Source organism: Oncorhynchus tshawytscha, linkage group LG12, assembly GCF_018296145.1.
Source record: "Oncorhynchus tshawytscha isolate Ot180627B linkage group LG12, Otsh_v2.0, whole genome shotgun sequence".
Taxonomy (NCBI): domain Eukaryota; kingdom Metazoa; phylum Chordata; class Actinopteri; order Salmoniformes; family Salmonidae; genus Oncorhynchus; species Oncorhynchus tshawytscha.
This window is the reverse complement of record NC_056440.1, coordinates 31,254,779-31,276,923: the sequence shown is the minus strand read 5'-3', so window position 1 is coordinate 31,276,923 and position 22,145 is coordinate 31,254,779. Positions and strand designations below refer to the sequence as shown.

General features: G+C 41.6%; 1 protein-coding gene across 7 annotated transcripts in view; it reads left to right on the top strand.

Moving 5' to 3' along the window:
• The window catches only part of fgfr1a (fibroblast growth factor receptor 1a), a 42,349-nt gene that overhangs the window by 3,795 nt on the left and 16,409 nt on the right, over positions 1-22,145 (top strand). For all 7 annotated transcript variants that reach the window (XM_024438830.2, XM_024438832.2, XM_024438827.2 and 4 more), the window contains exon 2: positions 10,022-10,202. In XM_024438830.2, coding sequence (XP_024294598.1) covers positions 10,115-10,202 — 88 coding nt within the window. In that variant the 5' untranslated portion in view covers positions 10,022-10,114. The remainder of the gene's footprint in view (positions 1-10,021; positions 10,203-22,145) is intronic.

Genomic DNA, 22,145 nt, shown 5'->3' with positions numbered 1-22,145 from the left:
GGTTGATCTGAGCACCTGCACTGACTCCCTGCACCTTAGCACACACACGCACCTAGACATACAGTGCCTTCAGAAAGTATTCACACCCCTTGACTTTTTCCACATTTTGTTGTTACAGCCTGCATTTTAAACGGGTTAAATATAGATATTGTGTCACTGGCCTACACACAATTGCCCATAATGTCAAAATGGAATTCTGATTTTACAAATTAATACAAAATGAGAAGCTGACATTTCTTGAGTCAATAAATATTCAACCCCTTTTGTTATGGCAAGCCTAAATAAGTTCAAGAGTAAAAATGAGCTTAAGTCCCAATAAGTTGCATGGACTCACTCTGTATGCAATAGTGTTTAACATGACTTTTTTAAATCACTACCACCTCTTTGTACCCCAAGCATACATTTATCTGTAAGCTCCTCAGTCGAGAGAGTGAATTTCAAACAGAAATTCAACCCCAAAGACCAGGGAGGTTTTCCTTGTAAAGCAGAGCATCTATTGGTAGATAGGTAAAACAAACAAAGACAATGCAGACATTGAATATCCCTTTGAGCAAGGTGAATTATTAATTACAGTTTGGATGGTGTATCAATACACCCAGTCACTACAAAGATACAGGCGCCCTTCCTAACTCAGTTGCCTGAGAGGAAGGAACCACTCAGGGATTTCACCATGAGGCCAATGGTGACTAAAATGGTTACAGAGTTTTATGGATGTAATAAGAGAACTGAGGATGGATCTACAACATTGTAGTTACTCCACAATACTAACCTAATTGACAGAGTGAAAAAAGGAAGCCTGTAAGGAATACAACTATTCCAAAACATGCATCCTGTTTGCATTAAGGCACTAAAGTAAAACTGCAATATAAACTGGCAAATAAATTATCTTTGTCCTGAATACAAAGCATTATGTTTGGAAATCCAAATTCAGCAACACCACTGAGTACCACATTCATATTTTCAAGCATGGTGGTGGCTAAATCATGTTATGGGTATGCTTTAGCCAGCAACATAACACCCTACATCCCACTAATGGCTTCTCTCTGAAGCTAAGCAGGGTTGGTCCCTGGATGGGACCAGATGCTGCTGGAAGTGGTGTTGGCGGGTCCTTAGGAGGCACTCTTTCCTCTGGTCTAAAAAGTAAATAATTATCCCAATTCCCTGGGGCAGTGATTGGGGGCACTGCTCTATATAAGTTGCCTTCTTTCGGATGGGACGTTAAACTGGTGTCCTGACTATCTGTGGTAGCTAAAGATCGCATGGCACTTATTGTAAGAGTAGGGTTGTTAACCCTTGTGTCCTGGCTAAATTCCCAATCTGGCCCTCATACCATCATGGCAATCTAATCATCCCGAACTTCCATTTGGCTTATTCACCCCCTCCTCTCCCCTGTAACTATTCCCCAGGTCGTTGCTGTAAATGAGAATGTGTTCTCATTCAACTTACCTGGTAAAATAAGGGTATAAAAGTAATCGGCAAGGACTAGGGAGAGATTTGGCATAAAACAGAATAGAGCTAAGCACAGGCAAAATCCTAGAGGAAAATTTGGTTCTGTCTGCTTTCCAAAAGACACTGGTAGACAAATTCACCTTTCAGCATGACAATAACCTAAAACACATGGGCAAATCTACACTGGAGTTACATACCAAATAGTACATTGAATGTTCCTGAGTGGCCTAGTTAGTTTGGACTTAAATCGATTTGAAAATCTATGGAAAGACTTAAAAATGGCTGTCTAGCAGTGATCGACAACCAACTTGACAGAGCTTAAAGAATTTTCTAAAGAATAATGTGCAACTATTGTACAATCCAGGTGTGGAAAGCTCTTAGAAATGTACCCAGAAAGACTCACAGCTGTAAGCGCTGCCAAGGTGATTCAGGGGTTTGACTCAGGGGTTTGAATACTTTTGTAAATGGGATATTTCTGTATTAAATTGTCAATAAATGCGTAAAGGTTTCTAGCATATTTTCACTTTGTCATTATGGGGTGTTGTGTGTAGATGGGTGAGAAAATATATTTAATACATTTTGAATTCAGGCTGTAACAAGATAATGTGGAATAAGTCAAAGAGTATGCATACTTTCTGAAGGCACTCATACATGCTGCACACACACATTACAATGCATTATTGCAACCACTTGAAAGGAATTCCTCCCTCTGCAACTTTGTTGTCCACCTACAGTCCCATTTCCTGGTCGATCAAGGAAGTGGTTAATTGTATTTATTTAACCTTTATTTAACTAGGCAAGTCAGTTAAGAACAAATTATTATTTTCAATGACGGCCTAGGAACAGTGGGTTAACTGCCTGTGCAGAACGACAGATTTGTACCTTGTCAGCTCGGGAGTTTGAACTTGCAACCTTCTGGTTACTAGTCCAACGCTCTAACCACTAGGCTACCCTGCCGCCCCGTTAATAGAAATTGGCACATTATTTCACAGCTTTGGTAAAGCGTTTGATTCCGTCCTGAGATTTTTCCTATAAAAGACCCCCAAATTTAAGGAATTGCTTAAGGTCAGATTTGCACCCCCCCTCCAAAAAGCATAGCATTTCATGTCTATCATTCTAGGTGGCAATTTCCCCTGTCACAACTACGTTCACTGTTATGGCATGATCTGAGGGAGCTCTCTTATCCATTCCATTCGGCTGACAGGAGAAAGGTTTGAGGTTGAATAACCTGTAACATTAAATATGTTGTATATCTCCTTAAGTGTTCCTCTAACTGAATGACACAGCAGTCTTTTTACGGGCTCCTGACCAATTGTGTTATTTTGTGGAGTTTTTTTCCGCTGATCTTACCTTTTTATGTACATAAGTTCCCGCCATCGTTTCCTATGACTGTAAAGAGCTTCTAGACATCAACAGTGATCACTATCCTCGATTTGGATGAAGATCTCTATTTCAATGAGTCGGAAGTGAAGAACAAACTGCTCATCCAGGACCAGGCCCAAATCCCTGACACTCAAAAAAAAAAGGCGTTAGAGTCTGGCGTGCAGGATACCGGACGAGTCTTATGTTGGCAAGTGGATAGACCACCTCTAGCCTCCGTTCCATTGACGAACGTGCAGTCATTGGAGAATAAACTAGACGAGTGCCATTTGAGACTATCCTATCAACGTGATCTGAAGAACTGTAATATCCAGTGCTTTTCAGAGTCATGGCTGAACATGGAAAACATATACACAGCTGTTTTTCTATACATCGGCAGGACAGAACGGCAGATTCAGGTAAGGTTGGGGGGGGTGTCTCTTTGTTAACAGCTGGTGCTCGATCTTTAATATTAATGAAGTTTCGAGTTTCTGCTCCAATCAGGAGAATACCTCTTGATAAGCTGTAGACAATACTATTTACTTAGTGGTCTATTTACCACCATAAACTGATGCTGGCACTAAGACCGCCCTCAACAAGCTGTATAGTGCCATAAGCAAACAAGAAAATGCTCACCCAGAGGTGGCGCTCCTAGTTGCCGGTAATTTTAATGTAGGAAAACTGAAATCCATTTGAACTAATTTCTACCAGCATATCACCTGTGCAACTAGAGGTGAAAAACTGTAGATCACTACCCCACGCATAGAGATGCATACGAATCTCTCCCTCGCCCTCCATTTGGTAAATCTGACCATAACTCTATCCCCCTGATTCTTGCTTAAAAACTCAAACCGGAAGTTTGTCTCTGTGCCCAAGAATGCCAAGGTAACATGTCTAAATGACCATCACCCCTTAGAGCGAACATCTGTAGCCATGAAATGCTTTCAAAGGCTGATCATGGCTCACATCAACACCATCATCCCAGACACCCTGGATCCATTTAAATTTGCATATCGCCCCAACAGATCTAGAGATGACGCAATCTCTATTGTACTCCACACTGCCCTTTCCCACATGGACAAAAGGAACACCTACTTGAGAATGCTGTTCATTGACTACAGCTCAGTCTTCAACACCGTAGTGCCCTCCAAGCTCATCAGTAAGCTAAGGACCCTGGGATTAAACACCTCCCTCTGCAACTGAATCCAATACTTCTTTACGGCCCATCCCAAGGTGGTAAGGGTAGGCAACAACACATCCGCCATGCTAACCCTCAACACGGGGGCCTCTCAGATGGGCATTTTAGTCCCCTCTTCTACTCCTTGTTCACCCACGACTACGTGGTCTTGCATGACTCCAATACCATCATTAAGCTTGCCGACAACACAACGGTGGTCGGCCTGATCACCGATGACGATGAGACGGCCTACAGGAAGGAGGTCAGGAACCTGGCAGGAGTGGTGCCAGGACGCCAACTTCTCCCTCAATGTCAGCAAGACAAAAGAGCTGATTGTGGACTACAGAAAATGGAGGGCCGAGCACGCCCCCGTTCGCATCGACTGTGCTGTAGTGGAGTGGGTCGAAAGCTTCAAGTTCCTCTGTGTCTACATCACTAAGGACCTATCATGGTCCAAACACACCAACACAGTCATGAAGAGGGCACGACTATGCCTCTTCCCCCTCAGGAGGCTGAAAATATTTGTCATGGGCCCTCAGATCCTCAAAGTTCTACTGCTGCACCATTGCGAGCATTTTGACTGGTTGCATCACCCTTTTGGTATGGCAACTGGTTGACATCTAACTGCAAGGCGCTCCCTGCCATCCAGGACCTCTATACCAGGCGGTGTCAGAGGAAGGCCTTAAAACTGTTCAGACTCCAGCTACCCAATTCATGGGCTGTTCTCTCTGCTACCGCATGGAAAGTGGTACTGGAGGGTTTAGTCTGGGGTCCAAAAGGCTCCTGAACAGCTTCTACCCAAAAGCCATAAGACTGCTGAACAGTTAATCAAATGGTTACCCGGACTATTTGTGTTGAACTCCTTTTTTTTGTTGCATTGACTCTTTAAAAAAAAACTTGCTCTATGCACACTCTCCAGACTCTACCCACACTCTCACATATACTAAACCAACATACACACGCTCACACATACGCTCAAACATAAAACACACACATGCATATTGACACCACACACACACACTACCAATACCAGTCAGAAGTTTGGACACAGCTACTCATTCCAGGGTTTTTGTTTATTATTTTTTTTACTATATGTGAAATAAGCCATATGGAATCATGTAGTAACCAAAAAAGTGTTAAACAAATCAAAATATATTTGAGGTTCTTCAAAGTAGCCACCCTCTGCCTTAACGACAGCTTTGCACGCTCTTGGCATTCTCTCAACCAGCTTCATGAGGTAGTCACCTGGAATGCATTTAAATTAACAGGAGTGCCTTGTTAAAAGTTCATTTGTGGAATTTCTTTCCTTCTTAATGTGTTTGAGCCATTCAGTTGTGTTGTGACAAGGTAGGGGTGGTATACAGAAGATAGCCCTATTTGGTAAAAGACCAAATGTATATTATGGCAAGAATAGCTCAAATAAGCAAAGAGAAATTTGACAGTCCATCATTACTTTTAAGACAATTTCAAGAACTTTGAGTGCACCCCCAAAAACCATCAATGGCTATGATGAAACTGGCTTTCATGAGGACCGCCACAGGAAAGGAAGACCCAGAGTTAATAAGTCCATTAGAGTTAACTGCACCCAAATAAATGCTTCAACTGTTCAGAGGAGACTGCGTGAATCAGGCCTTCATGGCCAAATTGCTGCAAAGAAACCACTACTAAAGGACACCAATAAGAAAAAGAGACTTGCTTGGGCCAAGAAACATGAGCAATGGACATTAGACCGGTGGAAATCTGTCCTTTGGTTCTGATGAGTCCAAATTTTAGATTTTGGTTCCAACCGCCATGTGTTTGTGAGACGCAGATTAGATGAACGGCTGATCTCTGCATGTGTAGTTCCCACCCTGAAGCATGGAGGTATGATGGTGTTGGGATGCTTTGCTGGGGACACTGTCTGATTTATTTAGAATTCTAGGAAAATGTAAGCTGCATGGTTACCACAGCATTCTGCAGCGATACGCCATCCCAGCTGGTTATAGCTTAGTGGGACTCTCATTAGTTTTTCAACAATGACCTAATACACCTCCATGCTGTGTAAGTGATATTTGACCAAGAAGGAGAGTGATGGAGTGCTGCATCAGGTGACCTGGCCTCCACAATCACCCGATCTCAACCCAGATGAGTTGGACCGCAGAGCGAAGCCAACAAGTGCGATTATTCTACAATTTTAGAAAATAGTAAAAATAAAGAAAAACCCTTGAATCAGTAGGTGTGTCCAAACTTTTGTCTGGTACTGTCCATGTCGACACACATACACACTTTTCACATATGCTGCTCCTACTCTGTCTATCCTGATTGTGTAGTCACTTTTACCCCTACCTACATGTGCATATTACCTCAACTGCCTCATACCCCTGCACATTGACTCAGTACCGGTACTCCTTGTATATAGCATTGTTATTTTATTGTTACTATTTCCTTTTTTAAAATCCATTGTTGGACAATGGCTTGTAAGTAAGCATTTCACTGTGAAGTTGATACCTGTTGTATTCGGTGCATGTGACAAATACATTTGATTTGATCTTCTATTTTTATTATGTGGGAAAGACCAAACGGGAACTGAAGGTGAGTTTTGAGCATAAGAGCTCCATTTGCAACCTCGCATTTCAATAGCCATAATCTTGAACTAAGTACCTTGCGTTATATGGGCATTGAAATGGTGAAGATGCCATGTAGGGGAGGAGATTGGGATAAATTACTTCTCCAAAGAGAGACATATTGGTTAGACCACTTGGGCAATCTTGCCCCAGCAGGTCTCAATGAGTTATGTTCCTTTTCTTGTTTTTTGTGGAAGGCTATACATTTGTAGGACAAATATACCCTCCTATAGGCTTTAACATCACAATGTAGTGTGTGTGTGTTTCCCCCACAACTATGCCCACCTGTTATGCCCACCTGTGTGTGGCCTGTATTGTTGTCATAACATTGCCTCCTATGCATGCTGAAGACGGACTCATACCCCAAATTTTGCGCGGCAATACAAATAGGTTTAGTTAAGTTTATTCACCGGAGTGCTCTCCTATTGTTTTTTTGGTTCTTCATGTACATACGACTAATAAAACTTAAACTTGAACCCACATGGAGAGAAGCTTGGTGAATCTGCACAGTAGACTGGCGCTGGGAGTGGAGAAATTAGTGGGGTTTGACTACAGAATCAAACGGAGAGCTAAGGAATTTCATGCATGGATTGGTGGATACAGTGAACAGTAATTACGGGGCCATGCTTGAGCTTATACCCTTGTCTCTGCATGTTTGGGTGGGAAGGAAAATAAATGCACCATAACTTTTCATTGTCAATGTGAAGGCAGAGCATTCTGATTTCTTAATAATGTCACGTTTTATCTTCAGACTTCTGTGTCTCTCTATAAAAGTGTTGTTTTTGCAGAACTCACCAGTCGTGTGTAAACTTCATTGCTCATTGATCCATCCATCATCTCTGTCTCAACTAGTGTGGCTCAGTGTGGATTCAGTGTGATTGTAAATTCAGTGGAAGCTATGTGACACGATGAGCAGTGACCCCCCCCCCCCACAGCTATTGTTTGGGAGAAAATGTTTTTTGAACTTGGATAAATGTCTGCTTACTTTCAGTGTAATTGTATTGAAGCAGCCTTAGGGTCCCATTTCAAGGACCCATAAAAACAATATTAGTGTCAACTGTCAGAGGCTACATCTTTTGTAACATCCATGAGATGAGGAGGATATTTTTAAACGAGTCAAGCTTTGTTGCAGACTCACAATGCATAATATGTCAATGACTGTTATTCTCCTTAGTTATAGGAAATGCTGAGAATAAATACATTTCATGTCTTGTTCCTATTTTGTGTGCTTTTCTCAAAGTTTCCAGAAAAGACGAGCAGACCACAACCAAGGCCTGAACACTTTGTCCATGTCAATTATCCCTTTTATGTGAACTTAAAAATAACGGTCAAAGGTGATGGGTTTTTCTGATTGACGTAATATTCAGAAAACATTCACTCACCATTAGTGTGTGTCTTGTGCGGTATGTTTTTAGCATAGGCCTACAGTAAAAACACAGGTTGCACTTGACAAACTTGGAAGTGGGCCGTTGCATCATATTTCACTCCCCGAAGACCCCATTTGTTCCTTCATCACGAAACGTTGTCTAAATGGTTGTGTAGTGGTCGCGCTCAGGGAACGTGGTTGGCTGTGTGGACTTCTGTCTGGCAGCTGAAGTGGATACTTGGAGCCTGACCAGGCACTGACTCACTGCTTACGGGCCTGTGATGACCAAGCTCCTTTATCCCCCGGGACCCTCTGATCCAACTCAGCTGCCGGAACACTGGGCCATTCTTGGAAAGTGAAATTGAATTTCTTTAGATGACAGTACAAGGAACATGTTTAAGTGGAGAACAGTTATGAAGACCATGAGAATTGACTGAACATTATTCCTCTGTCGAGTCATGGGGATGACCTGACCTACACTGGATGTTTCCATTGGATTCTTTTCTGTTTTGCTTGGATCTGTAGAATCTGGATCACACCAACCTGCTTTTACATAAGTGAACTATGTGGACTGTTACCACATGCCCTGACACATCCTATATCTCGTCACATTTATTGCTGATTCATTCTAGAGATTATTCATATTTCCATGTCTTTTTAATGCTTGATACTTTGGACAAACTGTAAGTTAATTGTATAGCCTACTTCATGATTGTTTTAATGCAACAATTTGGCTAGTTCTCAGAAGCCTGCACCCTACAACAAGCATTTGTTTCACACCACTTGACAGGCATGAGAACAAATGGGGGTTGGGGCCAAAACCAACTGTTAGGTGATAGATCTGTAAGTGTGGAAACTACATCTTGGCTGCCTCTCTACAGGGGTATCACATAACAACCCTAAGTTTGGGGTCCTTTAACAAATTCCTAAAGGAGGATTATGGGAATTAGGGGCAAGTGTTAATCTCCCTGGCCAGATGCTGCAGGGTGATGGGGCGAGCAGATGTGCATGTGAGGGTCACCCACAGCAGCGTGTCTATTTACAACACGTCCTCAGCTTCATTATGCCATCGACAGCCATGGGGGAGCAAAACTCTCAATGCTCTTGGGATTACCCATCCCCCCCTGTCTGTGACATGAGCTCTGCCTGCCCAGTTATCTATCGCCTTTCATGAATCCCTATAGGAATTCACCTTTTGTTTCCTCTCTTCATTCTTAATTGTATCGTCCTTGTTGTATCTTGGCAAGAAGATGACTAACACTCATTGTAGCCTTTTTTAGAACACGCTTATTTAAAGTTACTGGTTGTGAAGAAAGTTTTTTTAGATACTGTTGCATAGAAATACTTTTTGTGTGTTAAAATAACCTTCAACCTCTGTGTAATTAGAGACTAGCTGTATGAGTTTGACAGTGAAACATTTGAAAGTCGCCTCCCAGGGTTTGTATGTAGTAATACTATTACGTACAGACCATGAAAATGAAAATGTATCATGCCTCTTTTTTTTGGTTTCTTTTGTTCTTACTTTAGAACAACGTAATACAATTTCACTTGTTTGTTTTGTAATACCTGAACAATCTGATGCATGCTTTGTTTGTATTTTCTTATCACACTGGGATTATCTGCATTTGCAAGAAATGCAAACCACCAAGCTCATTTGAAATTCAAAATCATGCTGTCCAAAAATCGATTAAAAAAATCAAACTTGATTTGTCATACAACGCCGAATACAACAGGTGTATTATAACTTACCATGAAATTCTTACTTACAAGACCTTATTAACCAACAATGCTGTTTAAAAAATCTGCTGTACTTGTTCTTGCTCAATTGTGCAGTGTTAGTCTTTACATGAATAATGAGTGAGTTTGGCATGAAATGCAATCGATCCCTTGTGAGAAATCCGTCTGAGTGTTTCAGCACAGCTCAGCATCTACTCTTCCTCCGCACGCTAACTCTCAAAGCTCTCGTTTTATGCAAGGCACTCAACAAAGGCTCATAACTTTGCATTTATGTTTGACATGCCTCAGTTGTGAGCACAGTTTCACCTTGTGGTGTTTTTGTTCCTCCAGGTTGGCACAGTGAATGGCTCAGTGCTGATTCCCCAGCGGTCCCGATGGCATTCCATTCACAGAGCAATCAACAGCTGTAGCGGCCCTCACAGGATGTTGGCGGTGCGGAGTACGCTGGTGGTTCTGGCCTTGCTTGCCCACATTTTACCATCCCAGGCCCGGCCTGCCATCCCTGATGAAGGTAAGGCTCCTGCCGGGCCTCTTAAAATATGCACATATATGGCGCCAGTCCATCACCTAAATGTATGTCTTCTTGTGTGTCACATTTCTCTTCATCATGTTTTCTAGTCAAAATGAACCACAATATATTTTACTGGCTCTTATCCCAGACCCTTTTCAAATGGGTCATATGCTGGCCTTTTGTATTATTAATTTACATCCGTAGATGGATTTAGAGATGAGATGTAGTTATTTATTTTACAAGCACTCCATTTGACCAGTAATTCTTTAATTCCCCTGATCTCTGTAGCTGTGCAATAATCTGGAGACTTTTCCAGTGTTTGAAGTTTTTCTCTTTGTAGTCTGTGTAGCCCCCTCCCATTTCCCTGTATTTGATGTAATGTAGTGAGCCTAACTGGATCTAACTTGACAGGGCTGCATTTGTAACCCTGGAGACATTTCGCTGTATGCTCTCAGTATCTACTCTTTTATATTCTTGTAAAGTTCAGATAGCTAACTTCTAAGTTGCTTTTTCATAGGCTACCTATTTGTTGCACAAGCTCAGCTGAAAAAAAATGGAATAGAGTCACTGAAATAGAATCCTGAAAAATGTTTATTTGGGCTGAATTCCAGTACTGTAATGGCTGCCTGGACTTGTGGGTGGATAGTTTTGGGTGTTTACACTCTGGAATCGGAAGTAGAGTGCTGCAAATGGAATATAATAAAGCCCAGCATTATAATTAGAGTAATTATGAAAGAGGGTCTTTTTTTGGGCAGTAAGCCTTAAAATAAAACTGGGCAGAGCTGTGTTTATCCCAACACTGAGACAGGGAGGGAGTAAATAGCTCCCATCTGTAGCCTCAGGCCCAGGCAGCTACACTACATAGCTAGCAATTCCTGCTCCTATCCTCTCCTCCTTTGTAATGAAAATAGTTTTTTTGTTACAGAGGGATGAGTTAACTGCCAGAGAAACTATAAATGAGCTGTACAACTTTTTAAAAACCTTTATTTAAGGTTGGAACCCTTGGAGCCCTTTTTAAACCAAAGAGATATGGTTTTTAAGAAAACAGTTTATTTTTTACAGCTAGAATGAGAGAGACTGGATATGTGACCGCCCAGCTCTTAGGCAGCAAAATTTGAAATGGTGTTTTTTTTACATTGGATAAAAGTAGAGACTAAGAGCTAGAAAATTGTATATCATACACTACAGTTGAGGAACAATGTGAAAGTAATTCTGCTTTGAAAGTTGATCAACTTTTGAGAAAATGGCCCTTAAATGTTTTGGTTCACGTACTGTAGAGCTCTTCTTTGTCTACACCCATTCAGCATACCCTCTTAAGTCTTAGCCCCACCCATCTCTTTTAAGGATTCACATGCATCAGCAGCCTGGTGGCCCAAAATAGTATAACTGGTGTATTTTAACACCAATAAACCCATCCTTTATAAAATGAATTTAGTATATGGCAATATAGCAAACCAGGCAACTAAAAGCAACTTTCTAAACAATATATATATATATATATGCATACACACACACACACACACACGCACAGTGGGGCAAAAAAGTATTTAGTCAGCCACCAATTGTGCATGTTCTCCCACTTAAAAAGATGAGGCCTGTAATTTTCATCATAGGTACACTTCAACTATGACAGACAAAATGAGAAAAAAAATCCAGAAAATCACATTGTAGGATTTTTCATGAATTTATTTGCAAATTATTATTATTATTATTATATATATTTTTTTTTTCTAGCTTGTTAGCTAACGTTAAGTTAGCTAGCTAGCCAGTTCAAATAATTGCCACATCATATAGTTGACAACGTCATAACTTTTAGCTAATTTGTATTAATTATTACAGAAAAATAAACTCACACCAAGATAATTATTTAAAAGTTTATAGCAAGCTAATTACAGAAAATAGCCTACGGTTGTGAGTCTCGAAACAAAAGCAGGGCATTCTACTGGATCATTTTAGAACTTGGACACTTACGTTGGCCTAACGTTATATCCTAATTTGATTCTGGTGAAGGTCATGTTGTTCTTCACATTACCGTCTCTGGTAAACACACACTATATGAAATAAAATCAAAGTTTCACATGCACATGAAATGGTACCTTGCATAGTGGAGTCTTTTGTTTAGACATGTAGCTAGCTAGCTAGCTAGCCAGCTAGCTAAACAATTAACTGTAATCCCAACTCATAATGTTAATACCCTGCATGAATCTGCAGGAAGCTAATCAACTATTAGCTAGCTAGCTAGTTAGCTAACATTAGGCTCTATAACTAGCAATGCAAATGGCTCTGAGATATGAATAATGTTACTACACAGATCATACACTTAATGTTAGCTAACGAGCCAGCCAGTTAAGTGGAGGAACAATGCGCTTTAACTTAAATGTTTAAAATCTGAAAATGTAGCTAGATAGACGCTCTTACATGGATGCATGCTTCTCTTTCTCTGTCACGGATGCCATGGTTGCCCTTATTTTTGTATTTAATTAACTAGGCAAGTCAGTTAAGAACAAATTCTTATTCACAATGATGGCCTACCTCGGCCAAACCCTCCCCTAACCCAGACAACGCTGGGCCAATTATGCACCGCCCTATGGGTCTCCCGATCACGGCCAGTTATGATACAGCCTGGGATCGAACCAGGGTCTATTATAATGCCTCTAGCACTTAGATGCAGTGCCTTAGACTGCTGCGCCACTCGGGAGCCATTACAATATAATCCAGAGATTGGTGTTTCATACTGTGTGTTCTCTTTTCGACTCCACCCGCATATCAGATGCCAGAATTTTCCTCACCTCCTTAGCTATCCTACTCTGCTTCCACCGGATATTCTACTGATTTCAAAACTGTCCTCCAGAAAGTGTAGAGGAACACTTTTGCAGTTATTTGTGATATTTTTCAACAAAAGCTATGTTAGAAAGGATTACCTACACATACTGAGCAGCCCTTCAGTTACAGACTGAAGCGTTCTACATGGTAGACCAATCGCAGCTCCTCTCTCGGCATGTCCAGGCCATCCATTATCTCAGCCAATCATTGCTAGCTGGAAGGTTCCAGTCTTTTCCTGTGGCTAAACCAACTAGGCTCGTCATTTAACAATTGTATTCATATTTACAGATGGTATACAAGTTGGTTGTTAAGTTCACAAGTTCCAGAAGGCATTTCTGCCAAAAAACACATTTTGATAAAAAAAAGTTACGTTTATGTTCAAATGCCTTTCTTGTGAAGTAGTGACGCGTGACATACACCTAGTTTCCTGAAACAAGTCACATATTGCCGGTGGGGAGCATGATGCATTGTCCTTCTCCAAACAGTTTTCATACCCAAATGGTCCGGTACTATCTAGGGCCCCCTCTGCATTTCCTCCAGTCCCTTCCCTGTGCTCTCCCGCTGGGGGACTGATCGCTTCAGCTGTCCACAAACCATCACGGTAGAAGCATTTGGTCACGTTCTTTTTGCATGTGGGTGGGAAACAAAATAGCTTATGTGGAAATTGTCATGTTTTTAGGCCTCAGGACAGGAGGACAGCACAGTCAAAAGATTCCACTGGGAAACACTATATAATTCTAGGGAGGGCCTTTTAATCCCAATCCTTCTCACAGACAAACAAGCCACAAACAAATACTCAAGCCTCCACATGTTTATAACACTCAAGATGGTGAGTGCGCTAAGATAACTTACTTGAAAATACAAAGAGATACTATTTTGCCTGTGCTTAGCTCTATTCCATTTACCTCCCCAATAAAAACCAAGCATACCCATAACATTATACAGCCACCACCATGCTTGAATATATGAAGAGTGGTACTCAGTGTTGGATTTGCACCAAATGTGTATGGACACCCCTTCAAATGAGTGAATTTGGCTATTTCAGTCAAACACGTTGCTGACGTATATAAAATTGAGCACAAGGCCATGCAATCCCCGTAGACAAACATTAAGCAGTAGAATGTCTGGTACTGACGAGCTCATTGACTTTCAATATGGCACCATCATAGGATGCCACCTTTCCAACAAGTCAGTTTGTCAAACCTCTGCTCTGCAAGAGCTGCCCCGGTCAGCTGTAAGTTATGTTATTGTGAAGTGGAAATGGCTGAGCCGTTGTTGCTTCTAGACATGAAGTGGTAGGCTACACAAGCTCACAGAACAGCACCGCTAAGTGTAAAAATTGTCTGTCCTTGGTTGCAACACTCACTACCGAGTTCCAAACTTCCTCTGGAAGCAATGTCAGCACAAGAACTGTTCGTCAGGAACTTTATGAAATGGGTTTCCATGGACAAGCAGCTGCACACAAGCCTAAGATCAACATGCCCAATGCTAAGAGTTGGCTGGAGTTGTGTAAAGCTCGCCGCCGTTGGACTCTGAAGCAGTAGAGACGCTTTCTCTGGAGTGATGAATCACGTTTCACCATCTGGCAGTCCGACTGACAAATCTGGAATTGGCAGATGCCAGGAGAATGCTACCTGCCCAAATGCATAGTGCCAACTGTAAAGTTTGGTCTGGGGCTGTTTTTCATGGTTTTAGGCTATGCCCCCTAGTTTCAGTGAAGGGATAATGTAATGCTACAGCAAGTCCCCGCATCATTGTTCCAACATCTATTGGAAGCCTTCACAGAAGAGTGGAGGCTGTTATAGCAGCAAAGGGCGGAATAAGATGTTTGATGAGCAAGTGTCCACATACTTTTGACAATGTAGTGTATGACGCTTTGTATTCATGACAAGTAAAACTGCAAAAAAATGGAAATTAACTTTAAGTGACTTATTGCAAACAGGATGCATGTTTTTGGAATATTTTTATCCTGTGCAGGCTTCCTTATTTTCACTCTGTCATTTAGATTAGTATTGTAGAGTAACTACAATGTTGTTGATTCATCCTCAGTTTTCTCTTATCGCAGCCATTAAACTCTGTAACTGTTTTAAAGTCACCATTGGCCTCATGGTGAAATCCCTGAGCGGTTTCCTTCCTCTCTGGCAACTGAGTTAGGAAGGACGCCTATATATCTTTTAGCGACTGAACCATTTTGTTGTTGTTACACATCTACCAATAGGTGCCCATCTTTGCGAGACATTGGAAAACCTCCCAGGTCTTTGTGGTTGAATCTGTTTGTTTTGAAATTCACTGCTCGACCGAGGGACCAATTATCTGTATGTGTGGGGTACAGAGATGAGGTAGTCATTGAAAATCAGGTTAAACACTATTATTGCACATAGTGAGTCCATGTAACTTATTATGCGACTCGATAAGCACATTTTTACTTCTAAACTTATTTATGCTTGCCATTAGACAGGGTTGAATAATTATTGACTCAAGACATTCCAGTTTTAAATTTTTTATTAATTTGTAAAAAAGTCTAAACATAATTCCACTTAAACATTATGGGGTATTGTGTGTAGGCCAGTGACACAACCTCAATTAGCTCCTTTTTAAATTCAGGCTGTAACACAACAAAATGTGGAAAAAATGGTGTGAATACTTTCTGAAGGCACTGTATACACTGTATACAGAGAGAGAGGTTAAATGCACTGTATACAGAGAGAGCGGTTAAAGGCACTGTATACAGAGAGAGCGGTTAAAGGCACTGTATACAGAGAGAGAGGGTAAAGGCACTGTATACAGAGAGAGCGGTTAAAGGCACTGTATACAGAGAGAGAGGGTAAAGGCACTGTATACAGAGAGAGAGGTTAAAGGCACTGTATACAGAGAGAGAGGTTAAAGGCACTGTATACAGAGAGAGAGGTTAAAGGCACTGTATACAGAGAGAGCGGTTAAAGGCACTGTATACAGAGAGAGAGGGTAAAGGCACTGTATACAGAGAGAGAGGTTAAAGGCACTGTATACAGAGAGAGAGGTTAAAGGCACTGTATACAGAGAGAGAGGGTAAAGGCACTGTATGCAGAGAGAGCGGTTAAAGGCACTGTATACAGAGAGAGCGGTTAAAGGCACTGTATACAGAGAGAGAGGGTAAAGGCACTGTATACAGAGAGAGAGGTTAAAGGCACTGTATACAGAGAGAGCGGTTAAAGGCACTGTATACAGAGCACTGTATACAGAGAGAGAGGGTAAAGGCACTGTATACAGAGAGAGAGGTTAAAGGCACTGTATACAGAGAGAGAGGTTAAAGGCACTGTATACAGAGAGAGCAAAGGCACTGTATACAGAGAGAGCGGTTAAAGGCACTGTATACAGAGAGAGAGGGTAAAGGCACTGTATACAGAGAGAGCGGTTAAAGGCACTGTATACAGAGAGAGAGGGTAAAGGCACTGTATACAGAGAGAGCGGTTAAAGGCACTGTATACAGAGAGAGCGGTTAAAGGCACTGTATACAGAGAGAGAGGGTAAAGGCACTGTATACAGAGAGCAAAGGCACTGTATACAGAGAGAGAGGTTAAAGGCACTGTATGCAGAGAGAGAGGTTAAAGGCACTGTATACAGAGAGAGAGGGTAAAGGCACTGTATGCAGAGAGAGAGGTTAAAGGCACTGGAGAGAGAGGGTAAAGGCAATGTATACAGAGAGAGAGGGTGGCAATGTATACAGAGAGAGAGGGTAAAGGCACTGTATACAGAGAGAGAGGGTAAAGGCACTGTATACAGAGAGAGAGGGTAAAGGCACTGTATACAGAGAGAGAGGGTAAAGGCACTGTATACAGAGAGAGAGGGTAAAGGCACTGTATACAGAGAGAGCGGTTAAAGGCACTGTATACAGAGAGAGAGGGTAAAGGCACTGTATACAGAGAGAGCGGTTAAAGGCACTGTATACAGAGAGAGCGGTTAAAGGCACTGTATACAGAGAGAGAGGGTAAAGGCACTGTATACAGAGAGAGAGGGTAAAGGCACTGTATACAGAGAGAGAGGTTAAAGGCACTGTATACAGAGAGAGAGGTTAAAGGCACTGTATACAGAGAGAGAGGGTAAAGGCACTGTATACAGAGAGAGAGGTTAAAGGCACTGTATACAGAGAGAGAGGGTAAAGGCACTGTATACAGAGAGAGAGGGTAAAGGCACTGTATACAGAGAGAGAGGTTAAAGGCACTGTATACAGAGAGAGAGGTTAAAGGCACTGTATACAGAGAGAGAGGTTAAAGGCACTGTATACAGAGAGAGAGGGTAAAGGCACTGTATGCAGAGAGAGAGGTTAAAGGCACTGTATACAGAGAGAGAGGGTAAAGGCACTGTATACAGAGAGAGAGGGTAAAGGCAATGTATACAGAGAGAGAGGGTAAAGGCACTGTATACAGAGAGAGAGGGTAAAGGCACTGTATACAGAGAGAGAGGGTAAAGGCACTGTATACAGAGAGAGAGGGTAAAGGCACTGTATACAGAGAGAGAGGTTAAAGGCACTATACCTGCTGAACATCAGGGATGTTATGGTGCTAATGAAGTAGACATGAGGGGTCCAGATGGAAATGTTGGCCATTGAAAAACTTTAAGCAAAGGTTATCCCATTAATGTAAACGTTTGCGTTTGCTAATAGACCCTGTGTTCTCACTTCCTGCTATTCCTGTCTGCTATTCCACTCCGGCAGGAAATCCCAACAGTCATTCACATGGCATATTGCTTCCTATCTGGAAGCCAGCACAGGTTCTATAGACTGCCGCCTATATGTTCCGTTTTTGGATTCAGTCCTGCGCTCATAGACTCATTCACTTTTTTTTTGTTCAAACCCTATCTTGCATGCTTACTTCTCGGTCAAAATACCTTTCATGATTTTGTGTAATTAAGTTGATTTTCAGGAATGTCAATCAATTTTTCCAAATAGTTGGAAGAAAGCATGCAAGCAGGAATATTCCAGCTGGGGTGCTTTCTGAAAATATGGTCTCTAATCCAATCATTGAAGCAGGAGGATTAACTGAGCCACAATTTCCTAATGGGCTAGCTGTCTGTTCACCTTTTATATTCTGAGTTACACACAGATACCACTTACTGAATGTTTTCACAACAATCTGAAATCGGTAATTGTGGACACCGATTTTGCAGATTTTAAATATATATATTTTTTTACACCTTTATTTAATCTTTATTTAACTAGGCAAGTCAGTTAAGAACAAATTCTTATTTTCAATGACGGCCTAGAAACAGTGGGTTAACTGCCTGTTCTGGGGCAGAACGACAGATTTTGTACCTTGTCAGCTCGGGGGTTTGAACTTGCAACCTTCCGGTTGCTAGTCCAATGCTCTAACCACTAGGCTAACCTGCCACCCCATATATAATCGATGCAGTGCGCATTCGCGAAAAAGGACTGTCGTTGCTCCAACGTGTACCTACCCATAAACACCAATGCCTTTCTTAAAATCAATACACAGAAGTATGTATTTTTAAACCTGCATATTTAGCTAAAAGAAATCCAGGTTAGCAGGCACCAGATGAAAGGTTAGCATTTCAGGTTAGCATTTCACCAGGTGAAATTGTGTCACTTCTCTTTCGTTCATTGCACGCAGAGTCAGGGTATATGCAACAGTTTGGGCCGCCTGGCTCATTGCGAACTAATTTGCCAGAATTTTACGTGATTATGACATAACATTGACGGTTGTGCAATGTAACAGGAATATTTAGACTGGATGCCACCCGTTAGATAAAATACGGAACGGTCCGTATTTCACTGAAAGAATAAACGTCTTGTTTTTGAGATGATAGTTTCCTGATTTGACCATATTAATGACCGAAGGCTCGTATTTCTGTGTGTTATTATATTATAATTAAGTCTATGATTTGATAGAGCAGTCTGACTGAGCGATGGTAGGCACCAGCAGGCTCATAAGCATTCATTCAAACAGCACTTTCGTGCGTTTTGCCAGCAGCGCTGCTGTTTATGACTTCAAGCCTATCAACTCCCGAGATTAGGCTGGTGTAACGATGTGATGTGAAATGGCTAGCTAGTTAGCGGGGTGCGCGCTAATAGTGGTTCAAACGTCACTCGCTCTGAGACTTGGAGTAGTTGTTCCCCTTACTCTGCATGACAACGATGTCATTGTGTTCCTGGTTTGAGCCCAGGTAGGAGCGAGGAGAGGTACGAAAGTTATACTGTTACACTGGCAATACTAAAATGCCTATAAAAACATCCAAAGGTGTATGAAATATGGTATAGAGAGAAATAGTCCTATAATTCCTATAATAACTACAACCTAAAACTTCTTACCTGGGAATATTGAAGACTCATGTTAAAAGGAACCACCAGCTTTCATATGTTCTCATGTTCTGAGCAAGGAACTTAAACGTTAGCTTTCTTACATGGCACATAATGCACTTTTACTTTCTTCTCCAACACTTTGTTTTTGCATTATTTAAATCAAATTGAACATGTTTCATTATTTATTTGAGGCTAAATTGATTTTATTGATGTACTATATTAAGTTAAAATAAGTGTTCATTCAGTGTTGTTGTAATTGTCATTATTACAAATACATGGTAAAAAAATCGTCCGATTAATCGGTATCGGGTTGTTTTTTTTGTCCTCCAATAATCGGTATCGATGTTGAAAAATCATAATCGGTCGACCTCTAATGTCTGCTCCTCAATAGTGATGACAATGTTGTACTTGGTTGTTGTTCCCAGCTGTAATCATAAAACGGGATTGACTTTGCTTCACAACAGTGACATGTACATTTTGTACATCTTTCATGGGATATTTATGGGGCGTCTGCAGCTAGATTAATAATTAATGTTGACATAGCCTTATCAGGTTTAGGACGAGGAGGGAAAAAACAAGCAAGATCATGGCCCCACACAGAGCATGGTGGAGCCCTTAATGTTTTAGCCCAAGTCTCAATTGGATAGTTCTGGGCTTCCCCCCCTTCCCTTTGGTTTTGTTTTTGAGGAGAAAGTTGATCCTACCCCCTGGCCCCTTTTCCTGCTGGGATTAAGGGCCTGTCAGACATATGTGATCCAGGAAATACCTTTACTAGGCCCAACTGAGGGTCACCATGGCAACTGGCACTAGAACTTGCCACTGCAGGCCCTAACTCGCTCTCTCTCTCTCTCCCTCATTCTCTTGTGCACACGCTCTTTCTCTCTCCCCCTTTATTGTTGAGGGGCCTTTGTTGAGATGGAGGGAGGGATTACTGTGATCAGGTTTGCTAACGTTGTCCTGAGGGTATGGTATATGGGTGTGCTCCCTGTGTTGGAGGAAGAGCCCAGTATATGTTACATGTAGCAGTGTGCTGTATGTTCAGTCTTCACTTCATTATGAACGCACCAAGAATCTGTCTTCTTTGGACCCAGGAAGAGAGTAGATTCAACAACACTAACTTTTCTTTACATCAATCTGTAGGTTATCTGTTCATAACCAAGCGATCTTTAGATTATGTCTAGAAGCATTTGGGATTCCACGTTCTTGGAATCATAATTGTTGGAATGTATGGATTTTAATCCATCAAGGATATACAGGGGGGCAAAAAAATTATTTAGTCAGCCACCAATTTGTGCAAGTTCTCCCACTTAAAAATATGAGAGAGGCCTGTAATTTTCATCATAGGTACACTTCAACTATGACAGACAAAATGAGAAAAAGATATCCAGAAAATCACATTGTAGGATTTTTAATGAATTTATTTGCAAATTATGGTGGAAAATAAGTATTTGGTCACCTACAAACAAGCAAGATTTCTGGCTCTCACAGACCTGTAGCTTCCTCTTTAAGAGGCTCATCTGTCCTCCACTCTTTACCTGTATTAATGGCACCTGTTTGAACTTGTTATCAGTAGAAAAGACACCTGTCCACAACCTCAAACAGTCACACTCCAAACTCCACTATGGCCAAGACCAAAGAGCTGTCAAAGGACACCAGAAACAAAATTGTAGACCTGCACTAGGCTGGGAAGACTGAATCTGCAATAGGTAAGCAGCTTGGTTTGAAGAAATCAACTGTGGGAGCAATTATTAGGAAATGGAAGACCTACAAGACCATTCATAATCTCCCTCGATCTGGGGCTCCACGCAAGATCTCACCCCGTGGGGTCAAAATGATCACAAGAACGGTGAACAAAAATCCCAGAACCACACGGGGGGACCTAGTGAATGACCTGCAGAGAGCTGGGACCAAAGTAACAAAGCCTACCATCAGTAACACACTACGCCGCCAGGGACTCAAATCCTGCAGTGCCAGACGTGTCCCCCTGCTTAAGCCAGTACATGCCCAGGCCCGTCTGAAGTTTGCTAGAGAGCATTTGGATGATCCAGAAGAAGGTTGGGAGAATGTCATATGGTCAGATGAAACCAAAATATAACTTTTTGGTAAAAACTCAACTTGTCGTGTTTGGAGGACAAAGAATGCTGAGTTGCATCCAGAGAACACCAAACCTACTGTGAAGCATGGAGGTGGAAACATCATGCTTTGGGGCTGTTTTTCTGCAAAGGGACCAGGACGACTGATCCGTGTAAAGGAAAGAATGAATGGGGCCATGTATCGTGAGATTTTGAGTGAAAACCTCCTTCCATCAGCAAGGGCATTGAAGATGAAACGTGGCTGAGTCTTTCAGAATGACAATAATCCCAAACACACTGCCCAGGCAATGAAGGAGTGGCTTCGTAAGAAGCATTAAGGTCATGGAGTGGCCTAGCCAGTCTCCAGATCTCAACCCCATAGAAAATTTTTGGAGGGAGTTGAAAGTCCGTGTTGCCCAGCAACAGCCCCAAAACATCACTGCTCTAGAGGAGATCTGCATGGAGGAATGGGCCAAAATACCAGCAACAGTGTGTGAAAACCTTGTGAAGACTTACAGAACAGTTTGACCTCTGTCATTGCCAACAAAGGGTATATGACAAAGAATTGAGAAACTTTTGTTATTGACCAAATACTTATTTTCCACCATAATTTGCAAATAAATTCATTAAAAATCCTACAATGTGATATCTGGATTTTTTTTCTCATTTTGTCTGTCATAGTTGAAGTGTACCTATGATGAAAATTACAGGCCTCTCATCTTTTTAAGTGGGAGAACTTGCACAATTGGTGGC